The following is a 23,777-nucleotide window of genomic DNA, read 5'->3' as shown; positions in this document are numbered from 1 at the left end:
TCTGGAATTTTCCTGGTCTTCAAGCAGCATGTAATGAGTTTTGCAAGGATTTTCTCTACTTCTTCCCCAGCTTCTTTTAAGATTTCAGTTGTAAGTCCATCTTATTTGGGAGACATCCCATTCTTCATTGATTGTATTAATTTTGACACCTTTTCTGGTAGGACGCATGGTATATCATTGGTGGTTTCTTTTCTCCCTTCCTCTGCTGGATTATGTCCTGTGTCATCTGAGTTCTCATACAATTTCATATAGAAGTCCTCAACTCTCTTTATGATACAAAACAAGAAAGTGATACACAGCACTCACTTAAACAGCAGAAATAATGCAGGGTGCATAGGACTAAAGAGGACCAAATGCCTCTAATAATAATACATATAAACAAAAATAGCCCAGCACTCACTGTCTGTAGAAAATAGAACAAATGAACGGGATAATGCCAAAAAGTGTGATTTAATGTGTAACACAAACAACCAATACCAGAACTGCATACCCTACATCAAAAAATGGTATAAAGCAATAATCAATCAATAAAAATAGGCAAAATAGGAAAATAAAGAGGCGGGAAGGGGGAAGTGATAGGGTAGAGATACAGAGATACAGTAAGGGACAAGACAACATACAGGTGGGTACAATAGTGGGGAAGTAGCAGGGGGGCAATGTTTCGGGGAACACCCTTTCGTCAGGCACGTTCACCCTCTCTCCAATGGAACAGAGGGGTACTTCCCTGTCCCCCAGACCCACAACAACAGTGTCAAGTCCCAATAAAAGACTAAAACAACCCCCACACAAAAAGTAAATAAAGGCAAAAATGAACAACCAAACAACTTGGTATAATAGCAAACAAGAGAAAAACCCAAAAAGGAGCAGGATAAATAATATGAGGCAAGAAATGCAAACCACAGACAATCTGTATGGAACACAGCAGTCCTGCTCCTGTCAGATGCAAACCAACCAGTGATCACTCCTTGTGTCCAAACGTTAAAGACTGTGCAGTCTTCAATCAAGTGTTTCTTGTTAGCTATGATAAAGTAAATTTCATTCTTGATTCCATTGGGTCCATCCCATGTTAATTTTCTATTTGGATTCGTCTTGAAGAATGAATTCAGGATGTACACTTTTTCACATTCTGCAAATTTGACCAATCTGTCTCCATACTTACCAACTGATGCTTCGTCTTTCTGCTGGGCCCCACTCTTTGCATTGAAATCTCGCACAATGATCTTGAGGTGTCCATTTCCGTTCTTGTTAAATTGTTTGATTTTATGGTAGAAGTCTTCTACTTCATTGTCTGTGTGACTTCATGGTGGGGCATACTGCACCGACACACTTTATTCGAGCAAATACCCGGTATGTACCTGGCAGATACCTGGAATGCGCCGCTCCTCACCTCTGGCAAGCCCCGTTGCATTTGCCTTCCCAGCCTGGGTTCATGCCTGGCTGATGGGCGGCTGATCTGTTAAATGATAATGATTAGGATTTAATAGGCTGCAATGCTTCACGTGTCTACCAGATGGCATAAATTCATGAATTGTAATGCAGTATATATATATGTACTGTGCAGTATTGCAGCCAGCGGGAATAAAATGCTTCAATCCCTGCCGGAAAATAACTCAATGCACTCGGGCAGAAAACAGTCACAAACCTCAAAACACCCGGGTATACCCAAATTCGTGGGACTAGCCGAGCTCGAATAAAGTGTGTCGCCAGTGTACACTTGGATTATTTGAAGTCTGCATCTTTTTGTCAACTGAATGTCAACTCTGGCTGCTCTTTCTGATGAGCTTCCGTACTCCACTATGTTGTTTCTCCATCTCTTGTTAATGATGAAGCCTTCTCCACTGATTCTTACATTTTCTGTAATATAAAAGGTTTCCACTTTTGAGCTCAATGAGGCCTTCATCTTTTCTTCTTACTTCACTAAGGCCAACAATATCACATTTAATATTTTCAAGTTCGTCTTCCAGTTCTTGCAGTGCTGCTTAACTGGAGAGAGTACAGCAGTTGTAGGTAGCCAGATTGAGAATTGAATGACGGCTTTTGTTTAACCTCTGAGGTTATATTAGCATCCTTTGTCTTCATATCGTCTTCTTGAACGCCGTCATGCTCAAGGACAATCCAGCGGATTCTCCTCCGGAGAATAAGGCCCTCGCTTTTTTGTGTATTCCATTTTTGGGGCTTGAGGCCTTACTTGCCATGCCAGCCTCATTTGCATGTTGGCAAGTACCTTTCCCACTTTAGCCAGGTATATTGTTGAAGCTTTCATAGTATGGTTGAACCTACCAGCACAAGTGCCAAAATACATCTTCATGAATACCTGTTGCCAGATTCCCGCCACTTTGAGGCAATGAAATAAGGATATTGTCAATATCTAAGGATCTAAATGATTAAGATTTGGGGAATCTAGGCCACAATAAGTGTAGAGCCTCTTCCATATTAACCACGTAAGTAGCCATATGAAATCCAAGATAAAAAATGAAACTCCACAGAGGTCTATAAGGTCATTGATGTTGGGTAAGATAATATTTTATAAAGCCACTGCAATTACACCATGTAACCTTTTCATCTGTTGTAGTAGAATAGACCAGGTTTAATTTTTTTTACACCATTCACTATTTTCATTTATTGAAAGAAGTAAGAGCCAGTTAATTTTAAAAAGTAAGAAAACTAAAGAAAATTGAAGCCTTCGCCCTACACTGTCCGGTTTATTTCACTGTGCAAAAATTTAAAATAGAATTTTGAAGCAAAGGCCTCATATCCCTACAGTCATCACCATCCTGCAGAATCCATCTGTCCATGCAGCAGTCCGAGCTGATCACCATTTTTTTACATTTGTGATTCATTTAAGGGACATATTTTTGGTCTTTCCAGCACTGTTTTTATTATTACAATGCGTTGTTTAGCATATAGAAGCATGAGAAATATAAAATGTCCAGGAGTTTAAAATAAAGCTCACGTCTAAACCAAATGCTGTATATGTTACTATGGTAACTGCAGACGCTAGAGATGAAGAAAATTGTGATTTTTAACACTAAGAAAACATTTTAAAAAATTTAGAGAGAAGAAACATGCTCAGGGGGCACGTTACTAACATTATACAAGTTACAATCATATTAAGTTTTTGGGGGATGCTGCTTTAAAACCTAATAGAAGAAAAGACTCTTCCAGATTTGACAAATGGATTGAATCAACGTTAGGGTGCTAGCAGGGCCATCTTAACAACATTAGGGGCCCCCGGGCAAAGCAGTGCACGGGGCCCTACCTACACAATCACTCACCAGCCTCCCACGCGCTCACTAGCAGCAGCAGGCACCGGAAGTGCTGCACTGCTAGGCTGCGAGCGGTTGTGACGTGAGCCGGGGTGCCGGGCAGGCGGAGAGCGAGCGGAGCCGGGGTGCCAGGCGGGGGGAGAGCGAGCCGGGGTGCCGGGTGCCACGGCGGGGGGAGAGCAAGCCCTCCTAAATAGACTTAGAATGGTGGGCACGCGTGGGGGCCCCCCTATGCTGTGGGGCCCCCGGGCAACTGCCTAGCGTGCCCATACGTTAAGACGGCCCTGGGTGCTAGTCAGGAAAAATCCCGTTGAAGGTGAAGACTGGCACAGAAACGCTGATTCAATCTACTTACCAAATCTGGAAGACGCTGAGCTTTTTATTCCATTAATTACAAGAGTTGGCAGCTTAAAGCTCCTGTGCACTCAGTAATATTCGTGCTAAAGTACTGTGGCGGCTTATTATTCAGTGTACCTCTATCCCCCATTTTCATCTTAAAAGCTTCCAATCACCTAAACTTTTTGGGATACTGTATCGCACATATGAAGACAGTCAACGTTTGGACTTCTGTTCTAAAGAATAAATAGAATAACAGTATATTTTATCATTTGTTTTTCAGCAAGTATGAAGCGACTTAAAAACTTGCAAAGTACAAAAAAAATAACATTTACTTTTGAGTAAGGGTACATTTTGAACACTTCATTTTTTACATTTAATTTTTTATTTTGTTTCAGGCAGGAGAATTGTAATACCACCCGTTCCTCAGAGCCAAACATCAGCGGCAAACAGAGAGAGAAGGTAGTCTTACGTTTAGGCTCTAATCATCTAATGTAACATGGTATTGTAACTTTGCATTCCTGAGTCTACAGTTCTGCAATGTGTTCACGGCTATTTGGCTGAGCCATCTGAACATGAAACCGTTAGTTATGTTTTGAAGTCTCTGAGACAAAAGCCTGCTTGCTAAGAACCTCAGCTCTGTAGAAAGACAGGAAGGTACAGTGAATGAGAGAATCAAAAGGCTGGAAATTTGCTGCTGAGAATAAACGCTAGCTGCTCCCTGAGGTGGTTTGTCTGTGCACTTCGCTTTGCTACAGATGTTAGAGCCTCTATTTTAGCAAAGACCTGAGGTTCTTTGGTAGCACTTTGATATCCTGCTCGAATTCAATATGTGAAATGGAGGAGTCGCTCTGTGACTTGAAGCACAGCACGGTCTTTGAAGTCTGATCCAATTTTTGCTGCTTACTATTTGATGTTGAAAGGATGAAATGAAGAAAATGTACAGTTTTTTGCCAGTAACTCTGCAGAGCATATGTAAGATTAAAAAAACAAAATCCTTTGGATGATGTACTTAGAAATGTTAAGTAGATTAATACCTTCCTATAGCTTTTTGCTGATACAAATGAAGCATGGGAGAAATCAGTGCATAATGTGAGCTATGATTTCCATTCCATAAAAGTGTGGTTTAAAGGGAGCAAGATATAAAAAGACACATTGTGACATGTACTATATGCTAAGCCTTGTTTAACCCCTTCCTACACTCAAAGGGCTGAAGGAACTCACCTCTATTAAATGATAGGAGGCAATTTACAATGACAGAATAAAAGTGGGCTTATAAGTACATTCCAAAAACAACTTTAATCACCCTAAAAGTGAAAATGTTACTCAATTTTTTTTCCTGTGATTACAATTTTATTCTCTATAGCAGGGGTGCTCAACTCCAGTCCTCAAGACCCCCCAACAGATCAGGTTTTAAGGATATCCCAGCTTCAGCACAGGTGGCTCAATCAGTAGCTCAGTCAAAGACTGAGCCTCTGATTGAGCCACCTGTGTGAACCAGGGACTGATTGAGCCACCTGTGTTGAAGCTGGGATATCCTTAAAACCGGACTTGTTGGGGGGTCTTAAGGACTTAAGTTGAGCACCTCTGCTCTATAGGAACACTGGCATTCTTGTCTGTTTGTTCATTTGTTGGTCTTCACTTTATGCTACCTAACACATTTGCTGCCAATTGGTCCTGCAGGGCAGTGAAAGGGTTAACATTAACTAATAGCGCAATTACAATTACTTCTCAAGAAGCACACAAGGAATGAGTGGAGGCTGAATAGAGATGACAATTTGACATAGAAGGTAACCACTCATAAAATAGATTAGGTTGAGAATGTAAAGAGGCTACAAAAGCATCTTGTTACTCTGGAAACATCAAACAAATGTAAATAAATAAATAAAAATAAGAATGCATATACAGTCTTTGGGCCTCATTCAGAAAGCCTCGGTAAAGCCCTTATCGAGCACTTATCGACCAAAATGGCTACTCGTATTCAGAAAGCCTCGATAAGTGCTCGATAATGGCCTGTATCGACGCAACATTTTATCACCAAAAGAAAATCGCCAATTGAGCGGCGATCAGCCGCTTATCGACCATTTTCTGAAGGATCATAAATTCGCGCGATTCAGATACCCGCGAGTCGGCTGTCGCGGCCTATCGCAACCCATCGCAGCCCTAAAAGGCGTTCTTCTCCCCAAATCCAATACACCACAAAATTTGGGTAAAGCGGCCATCTTGGATTTAGTGACGTCATGTTAAAGGGAATGATGCCAGCCAATCAGAATGGCTGTGCTTAATTTGCCTTTAAGATGACGTCACTAAATCCAAGATGGCCGGTGTCACAAGGTATTTCAGCCAATCAGAGTGTGGAATTGGTTCCCACGATCTGATTGGCTGAAATACCATGTGACGCCGGCTTCGTGACGTCATCTTAAAGGCAAATGAAGCACAGCCATTCTGATTTGCTGGCATCATTCCCTTTAAGTGACGTCATGTAAAAAAAAAAATTAAAGTCGGAACATGGTTTTAACAGCCAATCAGGTGGCTGTTAACCATTTGGAGGCTAAATGTGATGTCACAAGCCCTATTTAAGGCTGTGGCGTCTCATTTGAGCCCAAGAAGACGACGGGACAACATCGGTTGGGATCTACCATGGGGCTTTTTGGATTACAACAAGAAGATACAAGATTAAGAAGATCAAGAAATTGTTACAGATGAAGATAGAAGGTGATTAAAGAAAGAAAAAAGAAGATTTGGGTACCTGATCCGGATCTTCATGGCGGATGGCATCGGATGCTGTTGGAGGGCTTCAAGGTACGTGAGCTTCCTGTTACCCCGGGAGTCGGAGGGCCACCGCTTCTAATGGTAAGTAATATATTAATTAGATTGTAAGCTCCTCGGAGCAGGGACTCCTTCCTTAATGTTGCTTTTACAGTATGTCTGAAGCACTTATTCCCATGATCTGTTATTTATATTATTTGTTATTTATATGATATGTATTACTACTGTGAAGCGCTATGTACATTTATGGCGCTATATAAATAAAGACATACAATACAATACAATATATTGAATGTTTGTAAATGTCTCTTTTTACAGGTTTATTCATTGGATGTGTGTTTTGATTTTTTTGGGGGAGCCACATTGACTGATAATATATTAATCTGTACCACTTTAGGGTACAGATTAATACATTTTTAGGACAATATTTGGGGGGCATTTCTCGCTTGATATTGCTGTTGCTTTTTTTCATTTCAGTTTATTATGTGGATGTGATTGTTTGTTTTTTTCCAGCTTAATGCTAATAAAATGTTTGCGATTGGTGTTTGCTTGTAGTTAATGTTGTATTATGTTAGCTAATGTGTTTTATGGTTACTTCAGAGATTGTTTGAATTTATTTCTTTGTCTTTTAATGTTTACATTCATAAATTTTGTAGTAATTAATGGTTATGATTGGTTAATGTTACTATTCATTTTGAGTTGGTTTAGGAATTAATTGTTTTGATTGGGTAATGGTTTAATTAATTCATTGTTGATGTTGCTATTGCTTGTATTGATTGGATTAGCTGGCTACTGTTTTTATTTAGTGAAGTGTGTTTTTTTGGAGTTTAGTTATGTTTTATTATTGTGTGTCTTGTGTATTACTGTATTTTAATTAGGGTGCCCATTGAGTGCTCTAGAGGCTTATCATGCCCATATTATTATTATATGGGTATGATGTACCACTATACTACTCAATGGGTACAGGGTGGGTATAGTCAGTCAGGGGTGGGTGCTTAGGCCTCCCAGGTTTGTATCGGGTCAGGGTGGGTTAACCCCTTAATGACTATAGCGGTTAGTAACCGCTAAGGTGATTAAGGGGTTAGGGGCCATTAGAATGTCTTTATTATGTATATATGCTTTCTTGCTAAGGAGGACAGAGGGACCTGCTCTTGTGGTAAGTATAACTGTATTTATTTACTTAGTTTTTGTATGCTAATGCAGTGTTTAATAATGGGCAAATAATCTATTATCCATATCTGGATAATAGTTATTTTGCCCATTACTGTACTGTATGGGTTTGGGCAGAGGGTGGGGGGGGGAGGACGGGTATTGATGTTTATTAAAATATTTATTAATATACATTTCTTTAATAGTGTAGATGTGCAGGGGGTCTCCGGAGCTGAACCACATTGGTTTTATGTCCAGGGACCCCCTGCTTCCCGAGATACAGGCACCTTTATGGGGTGCCAGTATCCCTCTGCATTGAAATGTCCCGCGTCACGTGACCGGGACATTTCCTTGCATAGGAGATACCGGCACCCCATAAAGGTTGGCTCCAAAGTTATTTATATTATCCCCCCCCCAATTTTTTTTTTACCAATATACCTTTCCATTTTGGGGTTTGGGTATCAAGTCTCCTGGGTGTAAAACTGGAGGGAAAAAAAATGGCACCAGAGTTTTTTTTCAAAGAAAAGACCCCCACAGAACAGACTGGTATTTTTTTGATTGGTAAATGTGGCGGCATTTTTTGCAATATTTTTGCACTATTTTAGCAGCTGGGAGACTTCGATACTTGTTTTCAAGTGTTGCCTGAGATAAGAAGATGCTTGAGAAATTGGCCCCAGAAAACATGGTTTTGTTTACACAGGTAATGAAACATACATTGGCGCTCACATCTCAACGCAGTGAGAAGATTCACCGCATTGCGCCATTTTTTGGTGCGCAGTTGCGTCATATGTTACGACATCTTAAACGTGGCAGATGTTTAGACGCCAATTGATGGGGAAAGAATGACGCACAATTTGATATACCTCATAGTCTGTGCTTCATGTAATTCCTCCCTCAACTCACCCGCAATAAGTCTCCGCAGTGCAAACTGTTACAGACAGGGCAAAATTGCAGAAAAGTACAGATGGGGCAACCATTATTGTACCAGTTAACAAAGGATAGTGCAAAATTTGCGGGGCAATAGCCAACGCGCCCCTCTTCGACCTGAACTTGTGCGATATTTATCGTGGTGTTTGGTTTTATCACTTAACTCGTGCAATGATGGCTCCTACAGATGGTCAGAACACAGAATATCGCATTATAATGCAGACTATCACACATTTTCCATAGGATTCAAGGGCAGTGATAACGCAGAATATCCCACCATAACATGACAGCGGGTGCAGTAAAAACCTGGCTACATCTGTACTTTGATACATTGGGCCTTATTCTACAGTGCCATAGAGCTACCACGTAGAAAACCTTCAATACAGCTTTCCATTCGCATGTTATACAATGAGGCCTGGTGTCGCAGGATGAAAATGCCCTACTTTTGCACCAAAATAGCCCTAGAACCGAGAGACCCCTTATAGATTAATCATGACTCACTGTGCAATCTTTTTTAGGCAATTTAAAAATAAGAGTAATTGTGAAATTGTTGTTTTGTATGTTTTTAAGGATTTAAATACTCTTGCGCCATTTTCATGTGTGGCTGAAAAAAATACAATGCAGGATACCAAAGAACCTCAAGTGATCGCAAATCATCGCTTGTCAGATTTCCGCGGCTCGCTGAGAAACACAGGTACAATTTGCTATAAAATAACCTTTTATTCATTTTTTTTTTGTTATCTTAACTTCTCTTCAGTTAACCTCTTGTTTTTTTAAATACTGACACTGCAGTTTATGTATGAAAAGGTCTGTGTTTCAGTGCAAACGTGGTGCAATTCTGGGGCACATACATTGCATCTGATGTGTCATATCAAAAAAGCAATAGGATAATTTTGTTTGATACATCTGGTGCAATAGTTTTGCCCTTTAGGGGCATACTGTATGTATCAAAGCAAAACATGTGCAATTGTGGGACAAAGAAAAACTATTATTTATTTCAATGAGATTTTTCCCTTTGATACACCTGGTGCACTTTTGTCTTGATACATAAGAGCCATAGGGGCAGATTTATTAAGCGCACCCGATCCAGTGTTAACACCCATTTAAGTCAATGGCCGTTAAAGCTGGATCGGGTGTGCTAACCTGTTTATCAAAAGAAAAACTCAAATTGCTTTTAATGGAATTCCTTTGCTTTGAAAAATTTGGTGCAATTTTGCTCCAATTTTGCTCTAGTTTTGCAGCAAGGAGACCTTGTTACAGAAGCCCCAGTGTATGACATTACATGTGAACCCACTGTAGGTTATAGAGGATCCGTGTTCCATAGAAGAATGTAAGGATGCCGCATGTTGATTGGACAGATTTCCCAAGTGCTGGAGAATTACTGTATATCTGTTGTGGTGAGCTTTTTATGGAAAGATGAGATAAGGCGGCCCATGTACTAAGTTTCGCTAATAGAGTTTGTTGGGTACAATTGATGCACGGAAAGGACACATTATATTGCCCTTGTTTGTCTATGTACGAACCTTTTTTTCTCTCAAGCGTCAAAACTGTTTTAGTGAAGTATATTGGCGCATTCAAATGGAACACGCATGACAGACGTAAAAAATGTACGTGTGTGTAATAAAAGAAAAGCTCAATCGAAGTCAAACGATCTGGCGGAAATCCTAAAAAGTCTGTTAGCGCAGAATTCATTTGTTGTGTATCCTTCAAAAAGGGATTTTACACAGCACTGGTGTTTCATTATATAGGCTAACAAAATGTATTATTTTCACAGTTTGGCTATTATAAATAATATTACACCAATGATTTATAATTGCTGATACTAGTGATAAATAAAAAAAATACACGTTTCTATTTTAATTTACATTGTATCCATCAGGTATTCAACACGATGCAATGCGTCAAAATTCTTTTCAAACAACGAACACTGTGTTATGTTTATTTATTTATTTATAAAATGTTTTACCACGAAGTAATACATTGAGAGTTACCTCTCGTTTTCAAGTATGTCCTGGGCATAGAGTTAAAATGACAAATACTGTAGTACATGGTTACATAAGTGAACAGGGTATACATTATATACAGCACATTGCGTGCACAGTTACAGATAATATATATTATGGGCGTATGTAACAGTTACAGACCAGATTAAAATGTGAGACAGCTTTGGTTTTGAAAGTCACATAGCAACCTTCATATATAGGACACACGTGTGATGAAGGTTTGTACTACTAATTAGCACCATAATTCTGAGGCACATTAATATTTCAAATATGAGCTTAGTACATAGGGTGGAGAATGCTTATTGTCACAAGCCTAAATGAATACGTAGGGTGGCGTGGCCTAGCAATGTTCTTATTTACTACATATAGGCTTGGCCACTTCTTAACAACATGCATTGTTAACCCACTGGGAGTGTGTGTGAGCTGCACTATTACAGAGTAAGGGCTATTACATGAAAAACATATATTACAGATGTAGTAAGACTTGCTGTCCCCAGAGCAGCGAATGAACAAGAAAAAGTTTTTGGCGCTGGGGATAGTGTCGGCCGCGATCCACCTGCAGCATTAATCCTTCGGTACTGCGGTCATGTGAACGCCAGCGCCCGCACCATCGCATGTTACATTCATGATTTTTTTTTTATTATTATTGTTTTTTTAACATAGGTTTGAAGCAGGGGGACTCCAGGGCTGAACCTTTTTAATTTCAGCTCTGGGGACTCCCTGCTGCCAAAGATTTAGACCTCCAAAAGGGGGTGTCAGTATCTCCTGCAAGTTTAAAGCTCCCGCATCACGTGGTCCAATAGGAACCCGAACCTGCTGATGTCACGGCTTCTTATTGGTCTGTGGGGCGCGGGAAGTTTTGAAACACCGCCATTATGTGAACCCTGCTAGCTGTGCGACTAGTGGCTTCTCCTACGGAATATCTCTTGAAGCAGGGGTTCCCAGAGCTAAAATGAATGGGGTTAGCGTTTAAAAAAATTGCAACAAAAAATCACCTCTACTTCTTGCTACATCTGTATGTGGCTTTGCTGATATATCAAACGTAATGATTTGGAAAATAAAATATTTTGTCGAATTAAAAAAGTTTTCATGTATAATTTACCCATACAAACTTGTCCTTGTACAAAACGATATATCCCCAGCTTTAGTTATCTTTTAAGCAAAACACATACTAAAAACATGTCACATTGTTTCATTTCCTGTACACCTGCTTACCGTATGTGTTTCAGTTACACTGTCTGGTATGACAACCTGAAACATTTTTATGGAGCTTGATACTATGATTACAGAACCCCCAAATGTATTAAAACATATATATGGCAGTTTAAAAATAAGACCATATGTATGTTTGTGAGGGGGAAAAGTACACTAGTTTGGAACACATCCAATAGTGTTCAGTAGTATTTTTCATTCATGATATATTATAGGCTAAAGCAGTAAAATTCAGGGCATTATTGAAAACCCTGCTCTCTGATTGGTTAAAATTCCAGGCATTATCCAATCAAAAATGCCTGGAATTTAAGCAGCAGAGTGGTTAGTTTTCAATGAGTTTATTTCCAGCCAATCAGGTTTCAGAACCGCTGAGACAGGACAGGGGATTCGTCTGATTGAAGTAACAGCTCTGAGACAGGGCAGGGGATTGGTCTGGACGTATCAGTCACAGGGTGACTCCTCCCCCTCCCGAGCTGACAGATTTTCTGAGCAGATTCAGTTGAATTGGGGGGGGGGGGGGGGGGGTCTGCAAAGCAAATAAGTAAGTGGCTGTCTGCAGTTTCTTTGTGGCTGCAGTTTGTGTGTGTGTCAGTAGCAATGTGTGTGTGCTGCTGTATATCTGTGTAGAGGTGCTGTGTGTGTGTGTCAGTGTCAGCAGCAGTGTTTTTGGGTGTAGCATGTGTTTGTAACAGCAGTGTGTGTGTGTGTGTGTGTGTGTGTGTGTGTGTGTGTGTGTGTGTGTGTGTGTGTGTGTGTGTGTAGAGGTGCTGTGTTGTGTGTAGAGGTGCTGTATATAGAGTTGCAGTGTTGTGTGTGTGTGTGTATGTTGTGTGTGTAAAGGTGCTGTGTTGTGTATAGAGGTTCAGTGTTGTGTGTGTAGAGGTGGGGGTGAGTGCAAAGTTTAGTAAGTGGCTGCATTTTTTATTGTGGCTGCAGTGTGTGTGTGTGTGTGTGTGTTGTGCTGTTGTATGTGTAGCAGCAGTTTGTGTGTGTGTGTGTAGAGCTGGTGTGTGTGTGTGTGTGTGTATAGAGCTCCAGTGTGTGTGTGTGTGTGTGTGTGTGTGTGTGTGTGTGTGTCAGTGTCAGCAGCAGTGTTTATGGGTGTAGCATGTGTGTGTAGCAGCAGAGGTGTGTAGAGCTGCTGTGTTGTGTGTGTGTAGAGGAGGTGCTGTGTTGTGTGTCTAGAGCTCCAGTGTGTGTGTGTGTGTGTGTGTGTGTGTGTGTGTGTGTGTGTGTGTGTGTGTGTGTGTGTGTGTGTGTGTGTGTGTGTGTGTGTGTGTGTGTGTGTGTGTGTGTGTGTGTGTGTGTGTGTGTGTAGAGGTGCTGTGTTGTGTGTGGTGTGGTGTGGTGTTGTGTGTGTATGGCAGCAGTTTGTGTATGTTGAGCTGCTGTGTGTGTGTGTGTGTGTACACACAGAGGGGCGGCAGTGTGTGATATAGATATCTGCAGTGTAAGCGTATATAGAGGTGGTTTCATGTATTAACCATTTTATTTTAATAAAAAAATCAATTTAACTATACAAAAGTGTCTATTATTTATGAAAAAAGTCTACATTTAGCCTATAATAGTAATAATCCCCTCAGAACAGGGCATTACTGGCCAATAATGCCCTGGCTGGGTTAAAGTCCCTCGGCTTCGCCTCGGGCCTTCAACTCTTCCAGCCAGGGCATTATTGGCCAGTAATGCCCTATTCGTCGGAGATTATTACTTAAATAACAATGTATATGAATTTATTTTTGAAACATCTTTTAGGCGCCCGTGCCCTCCCCCCACTGTAGTTCTGGTCCTGCGGAGAGCTGTTTGCAGCCTTGCATGCAGATCACAGATTGTCTTACTGTATAATAAATTGTCATGTCATTTGTCCATCATGTCAATCTATCCAAAGTTTTGCTGCTAGAACAATTTCACTTTCTCCCTAAACAGTCTCTGCTCATTTTATCCTTAAATCCTCTCCTGGCTTCCAATCAAGTTTTGGATCACCCACAAAGTTCTTTGCCTTACCTTCAGGGCTCGCCACTCAAGTGTCCTTCCTATATATCAGCTTTGATCTCTCTCTATGCCTAGGTTTGTCTCCTGCATTCTACCCATAACTGTCTCCTTTCCAATCCTTTCACCTCTACTGCTTTCTCTCACCTTAAACCCCTTACTGCCCCTTACCTGTAGAACTCCGTCATCCCACCTTTAAGACAAACCTTAAAACTCAGTTTTTAAATGAAGCATCCTAATAGTCTAGACTCATTGCTGCTATCCCACACCCATAGGTCACTCCTACTAACCACTGCCATCTACTGCACTTATTCCTTCACCGGCTGTCTAGAACTCTCCCATCATACCACTTGGATTGTAAGCTCTCCAGGGCAGGGATTTCCTTTGCTATTGTTTGATCTTATTTGTTGAAATTATTGTACTACTAAAGTACTGCTTTGGGCGCTATATAAAGAAAGATATACATACATGCATACAACTACTTGTATTGTTTATTCTCTTGAGCAGGACGCAGACAGATGGGGGCCCAGGACTACAATTATGACCAGAGCTTTCCCCCCTGCCCAGTGTCGGCAGTCTTGCGATTCCCCCCATTTCACACCTCGCGAGCCCCCTCTATTTCCCCCCTCTTCCCATGTATTTCTCTCCCCTCCATCTCGCTCCCTCTTTTCCTTAGTCACCCCCTCTCAATCTCCCCCCTCCATCCATTTCCCCACTCTCACTCAATCCTTCCCCGCCTCGCATGCATTTCTCTAACCCTGTGTCTCACTCCTCCTACCCTTTCCGCACTCACTTCCTCACCCCGTCTCTTACACCCCCTCTCTCCTCTCTCTCCCCCCCTACATCAATTACCCCACTCCTCATTCATTCTCCCCACAAAATACATTCCAAAAACCCTACCCCCAAGTACAAAAAACATTCCAACTCCCCAAATACATTTAAAAAATCCTCACCCCCCAGAATATATACAACCCCCCAAATATATACAAAAAACCTACCCCCCAAATACATAAAAAAAAACACCCCCCAAATAATATAATTTTAAAAAAAATACACCCCCAAACAGATATTTTAAAAAAACACCCCCAAACCCATATAAAAAAACACCTCCCAAACACATATAAAACAAAATCCCCACCCCGTATATACATATAAACTCCCCCCCCTAAATACATATAAAACTCCCCCCCCCCCCTCTCCGCCGGACCCCGGCTCCCCTCCCTCGCTCACTGACTGGGGACTCCCACTCTGAGCTTCTGACATCAGCACGCAACGGGCCTCGCTTACTTCCGGCATGCGCGGACATCAGAGAGGCCCGGAGCACTGAAGTCAGAAACTTAGCGCTGGACAGTCAGTGAGGGAGGGACACAACCGGGGGAGAGCCGGGGCCCACGGCGGAAACTAGGGGTCGGGCCCAACTTCTTTGTCCGGCCGAATTTCTGTCTCTCCCTTGCATGGCTCTACATGTACATGTAAACTCCCAAACCTCTTTAACTGTTCCACCAGCATTCTCACACACCACGAAAATATTATTCCCACACCAGTGACAAACAGGCATTATTCTCAATTTTTTCAAACCTGCATTGCAAGTATAACGGGTTTTCTGAACTGGCCTGACCCACCCAATTTCATATTGGCCCCTGTGGTCTAACCAGCCCCCATTACAGTGTGATGTCTGGTGGTGCACCTGTTGGCAACAGGACTCCTGAGTATCCCGCATGATGGTGTGTGGGGATTTGCCAACCCAGACAGGCAGCTGAGGTAGTGTGCTTGAGTCCTACCTGTATCCAGTGCAGCGCCTCCACCTCATCAGGATCCCGGCGTCCGCTTGGGGATGGTCCTGGTGAGGAACTCCTCTGTGGTGCTTCTTTCTGTGCAATAACTCCACACTTGCACACGAGAGTGTTGTTAATCAGGAACATCTTTATTAGTACGGTGGGCCAGCTGCCCTCCACAATGGGTGTGATTAGCCCTCCATTGTTCACGGTACTTCCCTTTGAAAGGTATGTCCTCCTAATGTAGGGATTCCCTATCCCCGCAGGGATACTTCACCTGTGCCAGGTCCCTGGTCACAGTCTCATTAGTCCTTTAGTGTACTGACTCTGAACTTCCTCTTCACTAACTGAACAGCTTCTGAACTCTTAATCCCCAGAAGAACCTAGACTAACCCCTAACTTTTGATCAGTGCTGTGCCTTATGTATCCTCCGGGGCTGACACAATTCTGACATCACCAACCAGGGAGTCAGAGCCTGTGACCACTCCCATCCATACATAGGGCACCTCACCAGGGTGTGAGGGCAAACCTCCATGATTACTGCTGGCATGCCCATAACTTACCAGGCCTTACTGTCAGCAGGAGAGATGACTGCAGCCATTTTACATCATGGTTACATTCTCCCCCTGGTGAATCCCACCGTCCCCGGCTGGGACCTAAATTTGAACACCTTTCGTCAGGAAGCACTGTAAAATGGAACATACATTATTATTAGAACATCATCTGGTTATAACATAACAATTCACATCGCGCCAAGCACGCCCTGACCAGCAGCCACGAGCCCGCGTAATGCTACTCAGTACCTCCTAATAGTAGTGCCGTGGATCAGGTTTCTTTACCTCCCGACCCCCCATGTCCAGAACAGTTACATGGTAGCTACGCGGCAACCCCCTCTCAGGCCTGTATACTACCCGGTGTTTGTATACACTTCTCCCAATACTCCAAACCCTTATCAGGTGCTCGATCCTTTCTTCTGCCTTACTACCCGTAATGGCACCCCCCTTGTTGACTATGTACTCCTCTATGGTCTCCCTTAACCACCTATCCCTATTCTCCTCAATCTCCTCCATGAGGGGTTCAGGAACGTACGGGTACTCCCACCCATGGGAGTACTTGTATTTTGCAACGATCGCCCTTTCAGCCCTACTACTCCTAGTTAGGTTGGCGTTCCCTGCTCTCCCTGGTAATACCCATGATAGGGGCTCATCCGGATCTACGGGGTCGGACAATATGCCAGGGCCCATGGGTTCTATTTCATTTTGGTCTATCATGAGCCACCGATATTGCATCTCCTTTTTCCTCTCGGCAGGCGTGAACTCCCCTCTAGCCCACCAGTAATCTACGATGTCGTCTTTTTGTAACAAGAACCTCGTGCGGTCCATCGAGCCCACGTACCCCTCAAATAAGGGCACCCACCAACGGGTCTCCCTTGACTTCTCGTTCCATTCTAGAGAGTCTCCCTCCTCTGTACCTCCCCAGGAGCAGACCCCGGAAGTCCCTACAGAACGGGGCCTGGACCACCTCTCATGCTTTGGGGCCTCCCCAGAAGGTATATCCGCCTCTTTAGGCACCCACCGGGACTTAGATACCTGTCCCAATTGTCCTCCTCCCTTTGAGCCCTCCCCGGAATCAAAGCTGCTCAGTCTTTCCCCAGTCCGGTTCTCACCAACCCCCAAAGATCCTTCCGACACCCCCACACTGGATGATGATCCCCGGGAACAGGTGATGGGGACAGGGGCATTACCTAGGGCGTGGGGTTGGGCGTAGGGATAGGCAGTCGGCAGCCGCGGGGTTCCGACCCGTTCGCCTTCCTTGGATTGTCCCGTACCACTGGACGGTGGTATCGCCGGTTGCGTCTCACCCTTCTCCGGTCTCCGCTTACTCCGGTTCTTCTTAGTTGATCGCCTCTGCCGGAAACGCCATCATCACTAGAATCGGATGTGCCGCCATCTTGGGATGGACCCCAATGCGGGATCTCTTCCTCCACGATTAGGTCCGGAAGTCCCTCTGCGTCCATGTGCGCCGTCCTGGCCTGGCACGGCCTCTCCTCCTCGAGCGATGGCATCGGAGCCTGGCAAGGACAAGGGCTATCCTTACCAGTCCGCAGGTTGGTCGTGGATCGCCCGTTACCACTGGACCCGCCGGTCCCGAGAACAGCTGGGCTCCGCCTCTCCAGTTTCTGCTCCACTGGTGACACCCGGCTCCGTCCGCTGTCACTACCGGTAAGTGGCCTTTTTATCCCATTCCCTCCACCGGACACCGCCACCGGCCAGACCAGGGTACTTGTTGGTTCTTTGGGTCCCTCGTCCGAGGGATTCGCACTTAGGGTACTTGGGGTCGCCGAGCGCGGCGACCGCCTTCTTTTCTCTCTGTCGGTTGCTGGACCGACCACGTCACATTCCTCAGGATCCGCACCCTTGGTCCATAGTGCACCGGGGGACTCGGCGGACAGCATAGCCGTATTCCCCCCTGGGTCATTGTTCTGAATGGGCACGAAGGTGGGCATTGGCCACAGATATTGTGTGCCACACTGGGGACAGCGCGCCGCCGTGCCCATGGTGCCGCCGGGCAGTCGGCATTGCAGGCAGAGGCCCACTACTGTCTCCGCTCCCCCTACACGGATCACCAGTACCCCGCCGGGTACTGCGTAGGGCTGAGTCGAAACCATCCGGTTTACATCTGGGGAGCAGGCCATGGTCTTAGTGGGAGCCACTCGTAACACTGGTGTGTCCTGGAAGCTGGTTCCGCGTGAGTGACCAACAGGGGTGGAATGGTCAGCCACTCCTTGGTTCAGCTCCGCCCTCACCTGACACAATTGGAATCCGCCCCCAGTGGTAGCGATTATGGGCGGGTCCCACAATGGGATAGGATGTCCTTTTAATTGAGGCCGCACCTCTTTCAGTCCTAGAGGGCGCGGCCGCAGATTTCGCGCCATACCCCCAATGCGGGCGGGGCTCTCCTGTTGGCGCCACTTCTGGCCAATTCTTGGGAACTTGTGCATCTGCAGAATAATCTGCCATCGGCCCACGCGGTCTCCCAGGGAAGCGGGAGCCGCCATTTTGTAAGTCCTTTCCATCAGCCACAATTGCAATGTCCTCAACACAGTTCTCCAGGGTGGCGCCTCGTTGTCCTAGGCAGGACCAAAATGGTGCGGCCACAGCTTTCGCTCCACTCCAGAGCAGGCTTGTAAAAGACATGTCAGCAACAGCTTGCTCTTCAGTGGGGCGCACGCGTGCTTTCCCCATCAACCGCCGGTCGCCATTTTGGACTATCCGCACCGTGCGGATCCTCCATTCTTGCGGTCGTCATTCCCTCGTAGTAGTTATCGTACATGGGGCTCCTCTCTGCGGGGCAGCCACCACACCGGTACAATAAAGATTTCTCTGATGCACCACCTTGTGTACCTAATGTAGGCTGGACTCGTGTTGCACTACCTCAGGCTAGGCTCACTCTCTCAGTGTCTGCTGTATCTCCTTCCTCCCAGTCTGTGCTTCCCTCGGTAAGAGGTCTGGATGGGCTAGAGTACTCTGGGGCTTCCATGCAGTACTGGGGCGTCTACCTGTCTTGGTTAGCCTAGCGCAGACCCTCTCCAGGATTCCTGACCACGTTAACAGGCTATCCCTTCTGGCATCCTACCAACTAGCACTACCTTAAGGTGACTAGGACAGCTATAGCCCGGCTCCAAACCCCCAACTCCTTTCAGGCCCCTAGGTCGTCCCTGTGAACTGACATACGCCATCAGCCCCCTGACTGCCCCTAGGTCCGTCCCAATGCAGCACAAAGTGGCAGCAGACACTTCTCCCTGTTTCCCAGTGTGCCTAGCTAAAGCCTGTCCTTTTGACAGGTCGACATATCTCAGCAGCGCCTCCAAATGTAACGGGTTTTCTGAACTGGCCTGACCCACCCAATCTCATATTGGCCCCTGTGGTCTAACCAGCCCCCATTACAGTGTGATGTCTGGTGGTGCACCTGTTGGCAACAGGACTCCTGAGTCTCCCGCATGATGGTGTGTGGGGATTTGTCAACCCAGACAGGCAGCTGAGGTAGTGTGCTTGAGTCCTACCTATATCCAGTGCAGCGCCTCCACCTCATCAGGATCCCGGCGTCCGCTTGGGGATGGTCCTGGTGAGGAACTCCTCTGTGGTGCTTCTCTCTGTGCAATAACTCCACACTTGCACACGAGAGTGTTGTTAATCAGGAACATCTTTATTAGTATGGTGGGCCAGCTGCCCTCCACAATGGGTGTGATTAGCCCTCCATTGTTCACCGTACTTCCCTTTGAAAGGTATGTCCTCCTAATGTAGGGATTCCCTATCCCCGCAGGGATACTTCACCTGTGCCAGGTCCCTGGTCACAGTCTCATTAGTCCTTTAGTGTACTGACTCTGAACTTCCTCTTCACTAACTGAACAGCTTCTGAACTCTTAATCCCCAGAAGAACCTAGACTAACCCCTAACTTTTGATCAGTGCTGTGCCTTATGTATCCTCCGGGGCTGACACAATTCTGACATCACCAACCAGGGAGTCAGAGCCTGTGACCACTCCCATCCATACATAGGGCACCTCACCAGGGTGTGAGGGCAAACCTCCATGATTACTGCTGGCATGCCCATAACTTACCAGGCCTTACTGTCAGCAGGAGAGATGACTGCAGCCATTTTACATCATGGTTACACAAGTAATTTCTGTTGACTGCAATTTAACAAAAACAGAATACATAAGTGAGCTACGGTTAAATGCGGGGCATTTCACATAAAACAATAAATGCCAAGGAAAGTGTTCTATTATTGTAGTCTCCTTGTTGGCGATGTGCTGTGTGGAAAGCACTTCATGACCAGCATTTAAAACCAGATAAACTAATCCAACAGATAAACGTCAAAACTGTCAGAGAACCTGTTACATGGGCTAATATATGTTAATATATTTGACAGCGGCATTGACACCAAGAGCAAATAGTATACAGTAATCTATGTTGTCGGGAAGGTGTTGAGGTTACAAAACTGTGCTGAAATCTTAGTTTCCTGCATCATATAAATTATGTGGAATCCAGAATATTGCAAATGTTAAATCTGGTAGTTTAATTTGTATACCACCACTACCTCTTTGAATAAATTAAACAAAACGTGTATATTGGTGAAAATTAGAATAACCAACAATTGCACCTATAACCTTACATTGGATACTTTAAGTTAGCTAATGTATTGTGCCTGTAGCAATTCTACCAAGATCATCATCTCTTCCCAAAACAGGAGGAGCTGCAAAAATCTATTTTGCAAAAACAAAGCAAACCGTGTATTTATTTTCACAGAAATATATAGGAACTGTTTCCAGATAAAATTGAAAGAAAAAAAAAATCTAGTTATGTTGATGAGAATTCCCCCATAATAACGATCAGCCTAATTCCTGATTTTCAGTGTCTTGAATTACATTTTGGTACTGTTAGCAATTTAGATAATTTGCTCTTGCCTCCAGCAATAATCAGATGTGGTATGCAGACTTTGTATGAAAAAGTCTCTGCTGGTTTACATATTTTAAAGCATTAAGATCAAAAGAAATGAGAACATAATAGAAATGACATGCCAGAGATAAATAAGAATATTAATGCTGTATCAAAATCTAATTAAAAGGAGTACCATTCTTCATTCTAGTAACATGAATACAAATATTGATGATAATGTAATAATAACATATTTAAAAGTGTCAACATTTTAATACTACTTTTTTTTAAATTGAATAACCTAGGATTTTTGTATGCAAACACATTCATTTAAATTGTTTATTTTTCACTAGAATGGCTATTTGTGATGGCCTTCTAATTCAAATTATTTGGGTACTATTACCACCTAATATGAACATGTACCTTTTTACTCTTAAATGTCCATATCTTAAAGCAGGGCTTCTCAATTCCAGTCCTCAAGACCCCCAACCGGTCAGGTATTCAGGATATCCCAGCTTCAGCACAGGTGGGAGTTCAGTCGAAGACGGAGCCACAGATTGAACCACCTGTGCTGAAGCAGGGATATCCTTAAAACCTCACCTGTTGGGGGGGGGGGGTTCTTGAGGACTGGTGTTAAGAACCCCTGTCTTACAGTTTATAACAGTGTTAGAGGTAGACCCTGAAACTATCATCAAGGCCTCTCAATCCAGAGGAAGCATTCAGCGGAACAGTGGAAAGTGCAATAAGGTTTATGGTAATATTAAGTAACAGGGGATGAGGGAGAATGTCTTAGATGTAAAGTAAAGACAATGCATGAAGTCTGGGAGAAGTAATGCTATTTAAGAAGCAATCGTTTGGCCATCCAAACTGTATTAAAACAGAAGAAAGTGGATATATTCAGAGATATGTTATGTAAAATTGGGCTGCCTAAATTTACAAGAGATCTACAGGGAGTTAGATGAAAAGCACTGCAAGCTTTAAAGGATTAGAAGTCAGACACGTACAGGGATGTTTGGTTCTGCTGTGTGTTTTTGACATGCTCAATGCAATGCTTTGTGACATTCTGACAACCACATACTGCAAATTGTGGTATGATAATGCAGAATTATGAAGACATTTTCTTATTTACACACAGTCACATTCAACACTGATATCAGAACCATGGGTGACACTTTCTTTATTTTGTTTTATATTACATCTGGAGACTGCATTCTATAATAACAGCCTAGGGACTGTGACTACACAAGGGTGTCTTAAAAAAACTTATATGATTAAATCTAATAAACAAATTGCTGCTCCCTGGTCTGGGTCACTTGAAATGATAAATGCAGCCGTTTGGGGGATTAGGTTCTGCCGATACCTAGACCCTGTCTGTAATAGTAAATGTCAGCAAGGGCTCAGAAGGCTTTCAGCTGAAATCAAGAAGAATCTGGGCTGAACTGACCACTGGAAACATGTCCTGCCCACTGTCATGGACGCACCCACTTGACCTGTTTTGGCCACGCCCCCTACAGACCGCGGTTTAGCGCGGTGCATGCGCCGCCAGGATGCCAGGCGCGTGCAGTGGGACCTTAGCCTTAAAATACACCTGCTTAAAGCATATGAGTAGCTCCGTGGCTAACACTATACACCTGATACATAAAGCGTGGCCCCTTGCAGACGCACTTCCCAGTGTGCCCTCCTACTGTATCTGTATGTTCCTCTTACCAATTAGATTGTAAGCTCTTCAGAGCAGGGCTTCTTTTTCTAAATGTTACTTTTATATCTGAAGCACTTATTCTCATTATCTGTTATTTGTATTATTTGTTATTTATATGATTATCACGTGCATTACTGCTGTGACGCGCTATGTACAATAATGGCACTAGATAAATAAAGACATACATACATACGGAGGGGAATATGGAGTTGGACGTAACAAAATTGATGGAGGTTTGGTGATGTGGTTGTGCAGTATACAGTATACAAGATAATGGGGGCTATGTATTAAAGTTGTGCATGCCAAAAGTTATGGGAAAAATTGCTTTATCCATGATCTTCTAATGCTTTAACTGGTACAATAACAGCTGGTATATCTGTAGCTTTGGCTGATGTGCAGAGTGGTCTGAATTATCTCCCAGCAGTGATGGATTGGCAATATTTTATTCCCAAATGGCAAGGGACCATGAAAAAGGTCTGCCGTGTTGGACCAAAATGTTGGATGAATAAATACTAACCTTTTGACCACTATTTTGGAGTGTTTGCTTTATTTCTAAGGGATTTGTGTATTAACACAAAAAAGAGTGTGTTCCTTTTATTTTGCAGGTTATGGCTTTCTCAAGTCTAAGAAACCTAAAGTTGTTTGTCTGGAAGGATTTTCAGCAAATATGATCTGTCAGAAATTGACAGATGAAGTTTGAGGCGCAACCAGCAAATAACCTATGTTTGTGCCAATTAGGGACTCAGTGGTTCCTAGTTCAATGTGTCTATTATTTGTTTGATAACCATTGCATTCTTTTATGGAACACTTGAACAGGAAACAGTACGCTTTATATGACATCTAAAGAAGAAACCTATGACATTTTGAATGGTCTATAAGCTACAAAAATGCTGGCCCACTAAAAGATATCCCAAACTACATTGAATCTACCTTGTATAGAACCCAAATGATTATTTTGTCACTATTGTGTAGCAATATATATATTTTTTTGGTGTGAAATACCTGGAAGTCTATGTCTCAGACCACGTGCCACTCGCATTTAACGCTTCAGATCAAATACTGATCCAAAACTCTAAAAAGCTTTATCTCTGTGTTTGTAATGATTATTCTTATCTATTTAATTGGATAACAATTATATTCTGGATGTTGTTTTGTAGTTACTTTCATCTTTGGAGAATTGAATGTACTATGTTATCTGTAGATGAGATACTTTATTAG

At 43.4% G+C, this 23,777-nt stretch overlaps 1 protein-coding gene across 6 annotated transcripts in view; it reads left to right on the top strand.

Annotated features, from left to right (window-relative positions):
* Positions 1-23,777, top strand: part of MYO3B (myosin IIIB) — a 410,453-nt gene that overhangs the window by 349,614 nt on the left and 37,062 nt on the right. For all 6 annotated transcript variants that reach the window (XM_075609095.1, XM_075609097.1, XM_075609096.1 and 3 more), the window contains 2 exons: positions 4,001-4,064; positions 9,018-9,141. In XM_075609095.1, coding sequence (XP_075465210.1) covers positions 4,001-4,064; positions 9,018-9,141 — 188 coding nt within the window. The remainder of the gene's footprint in view (positions 1-4,000; positions 4,065-9,017; positions 9,142-23,777) is intronic.

This window comes from Ascaphus truei, chromosome 7, assembly GCF_040206685.1.
Source record: "Ascaphus truei isolate aAscTru1 chromosome 7, aAscTru1.hap1, whole genome shotgun sequence".
Lineage (NCBI taxonomy): Eukaryota > Metazoa > Chordata > Amphibia > Anura > Ascaphidae > Ascaphus > Ascaphus truei.
The sequence above is the reverse complement of the archived record's forward strand: the minus strand, read 5'-3'. Positions and strand labels throughout refer to the sequence as shown.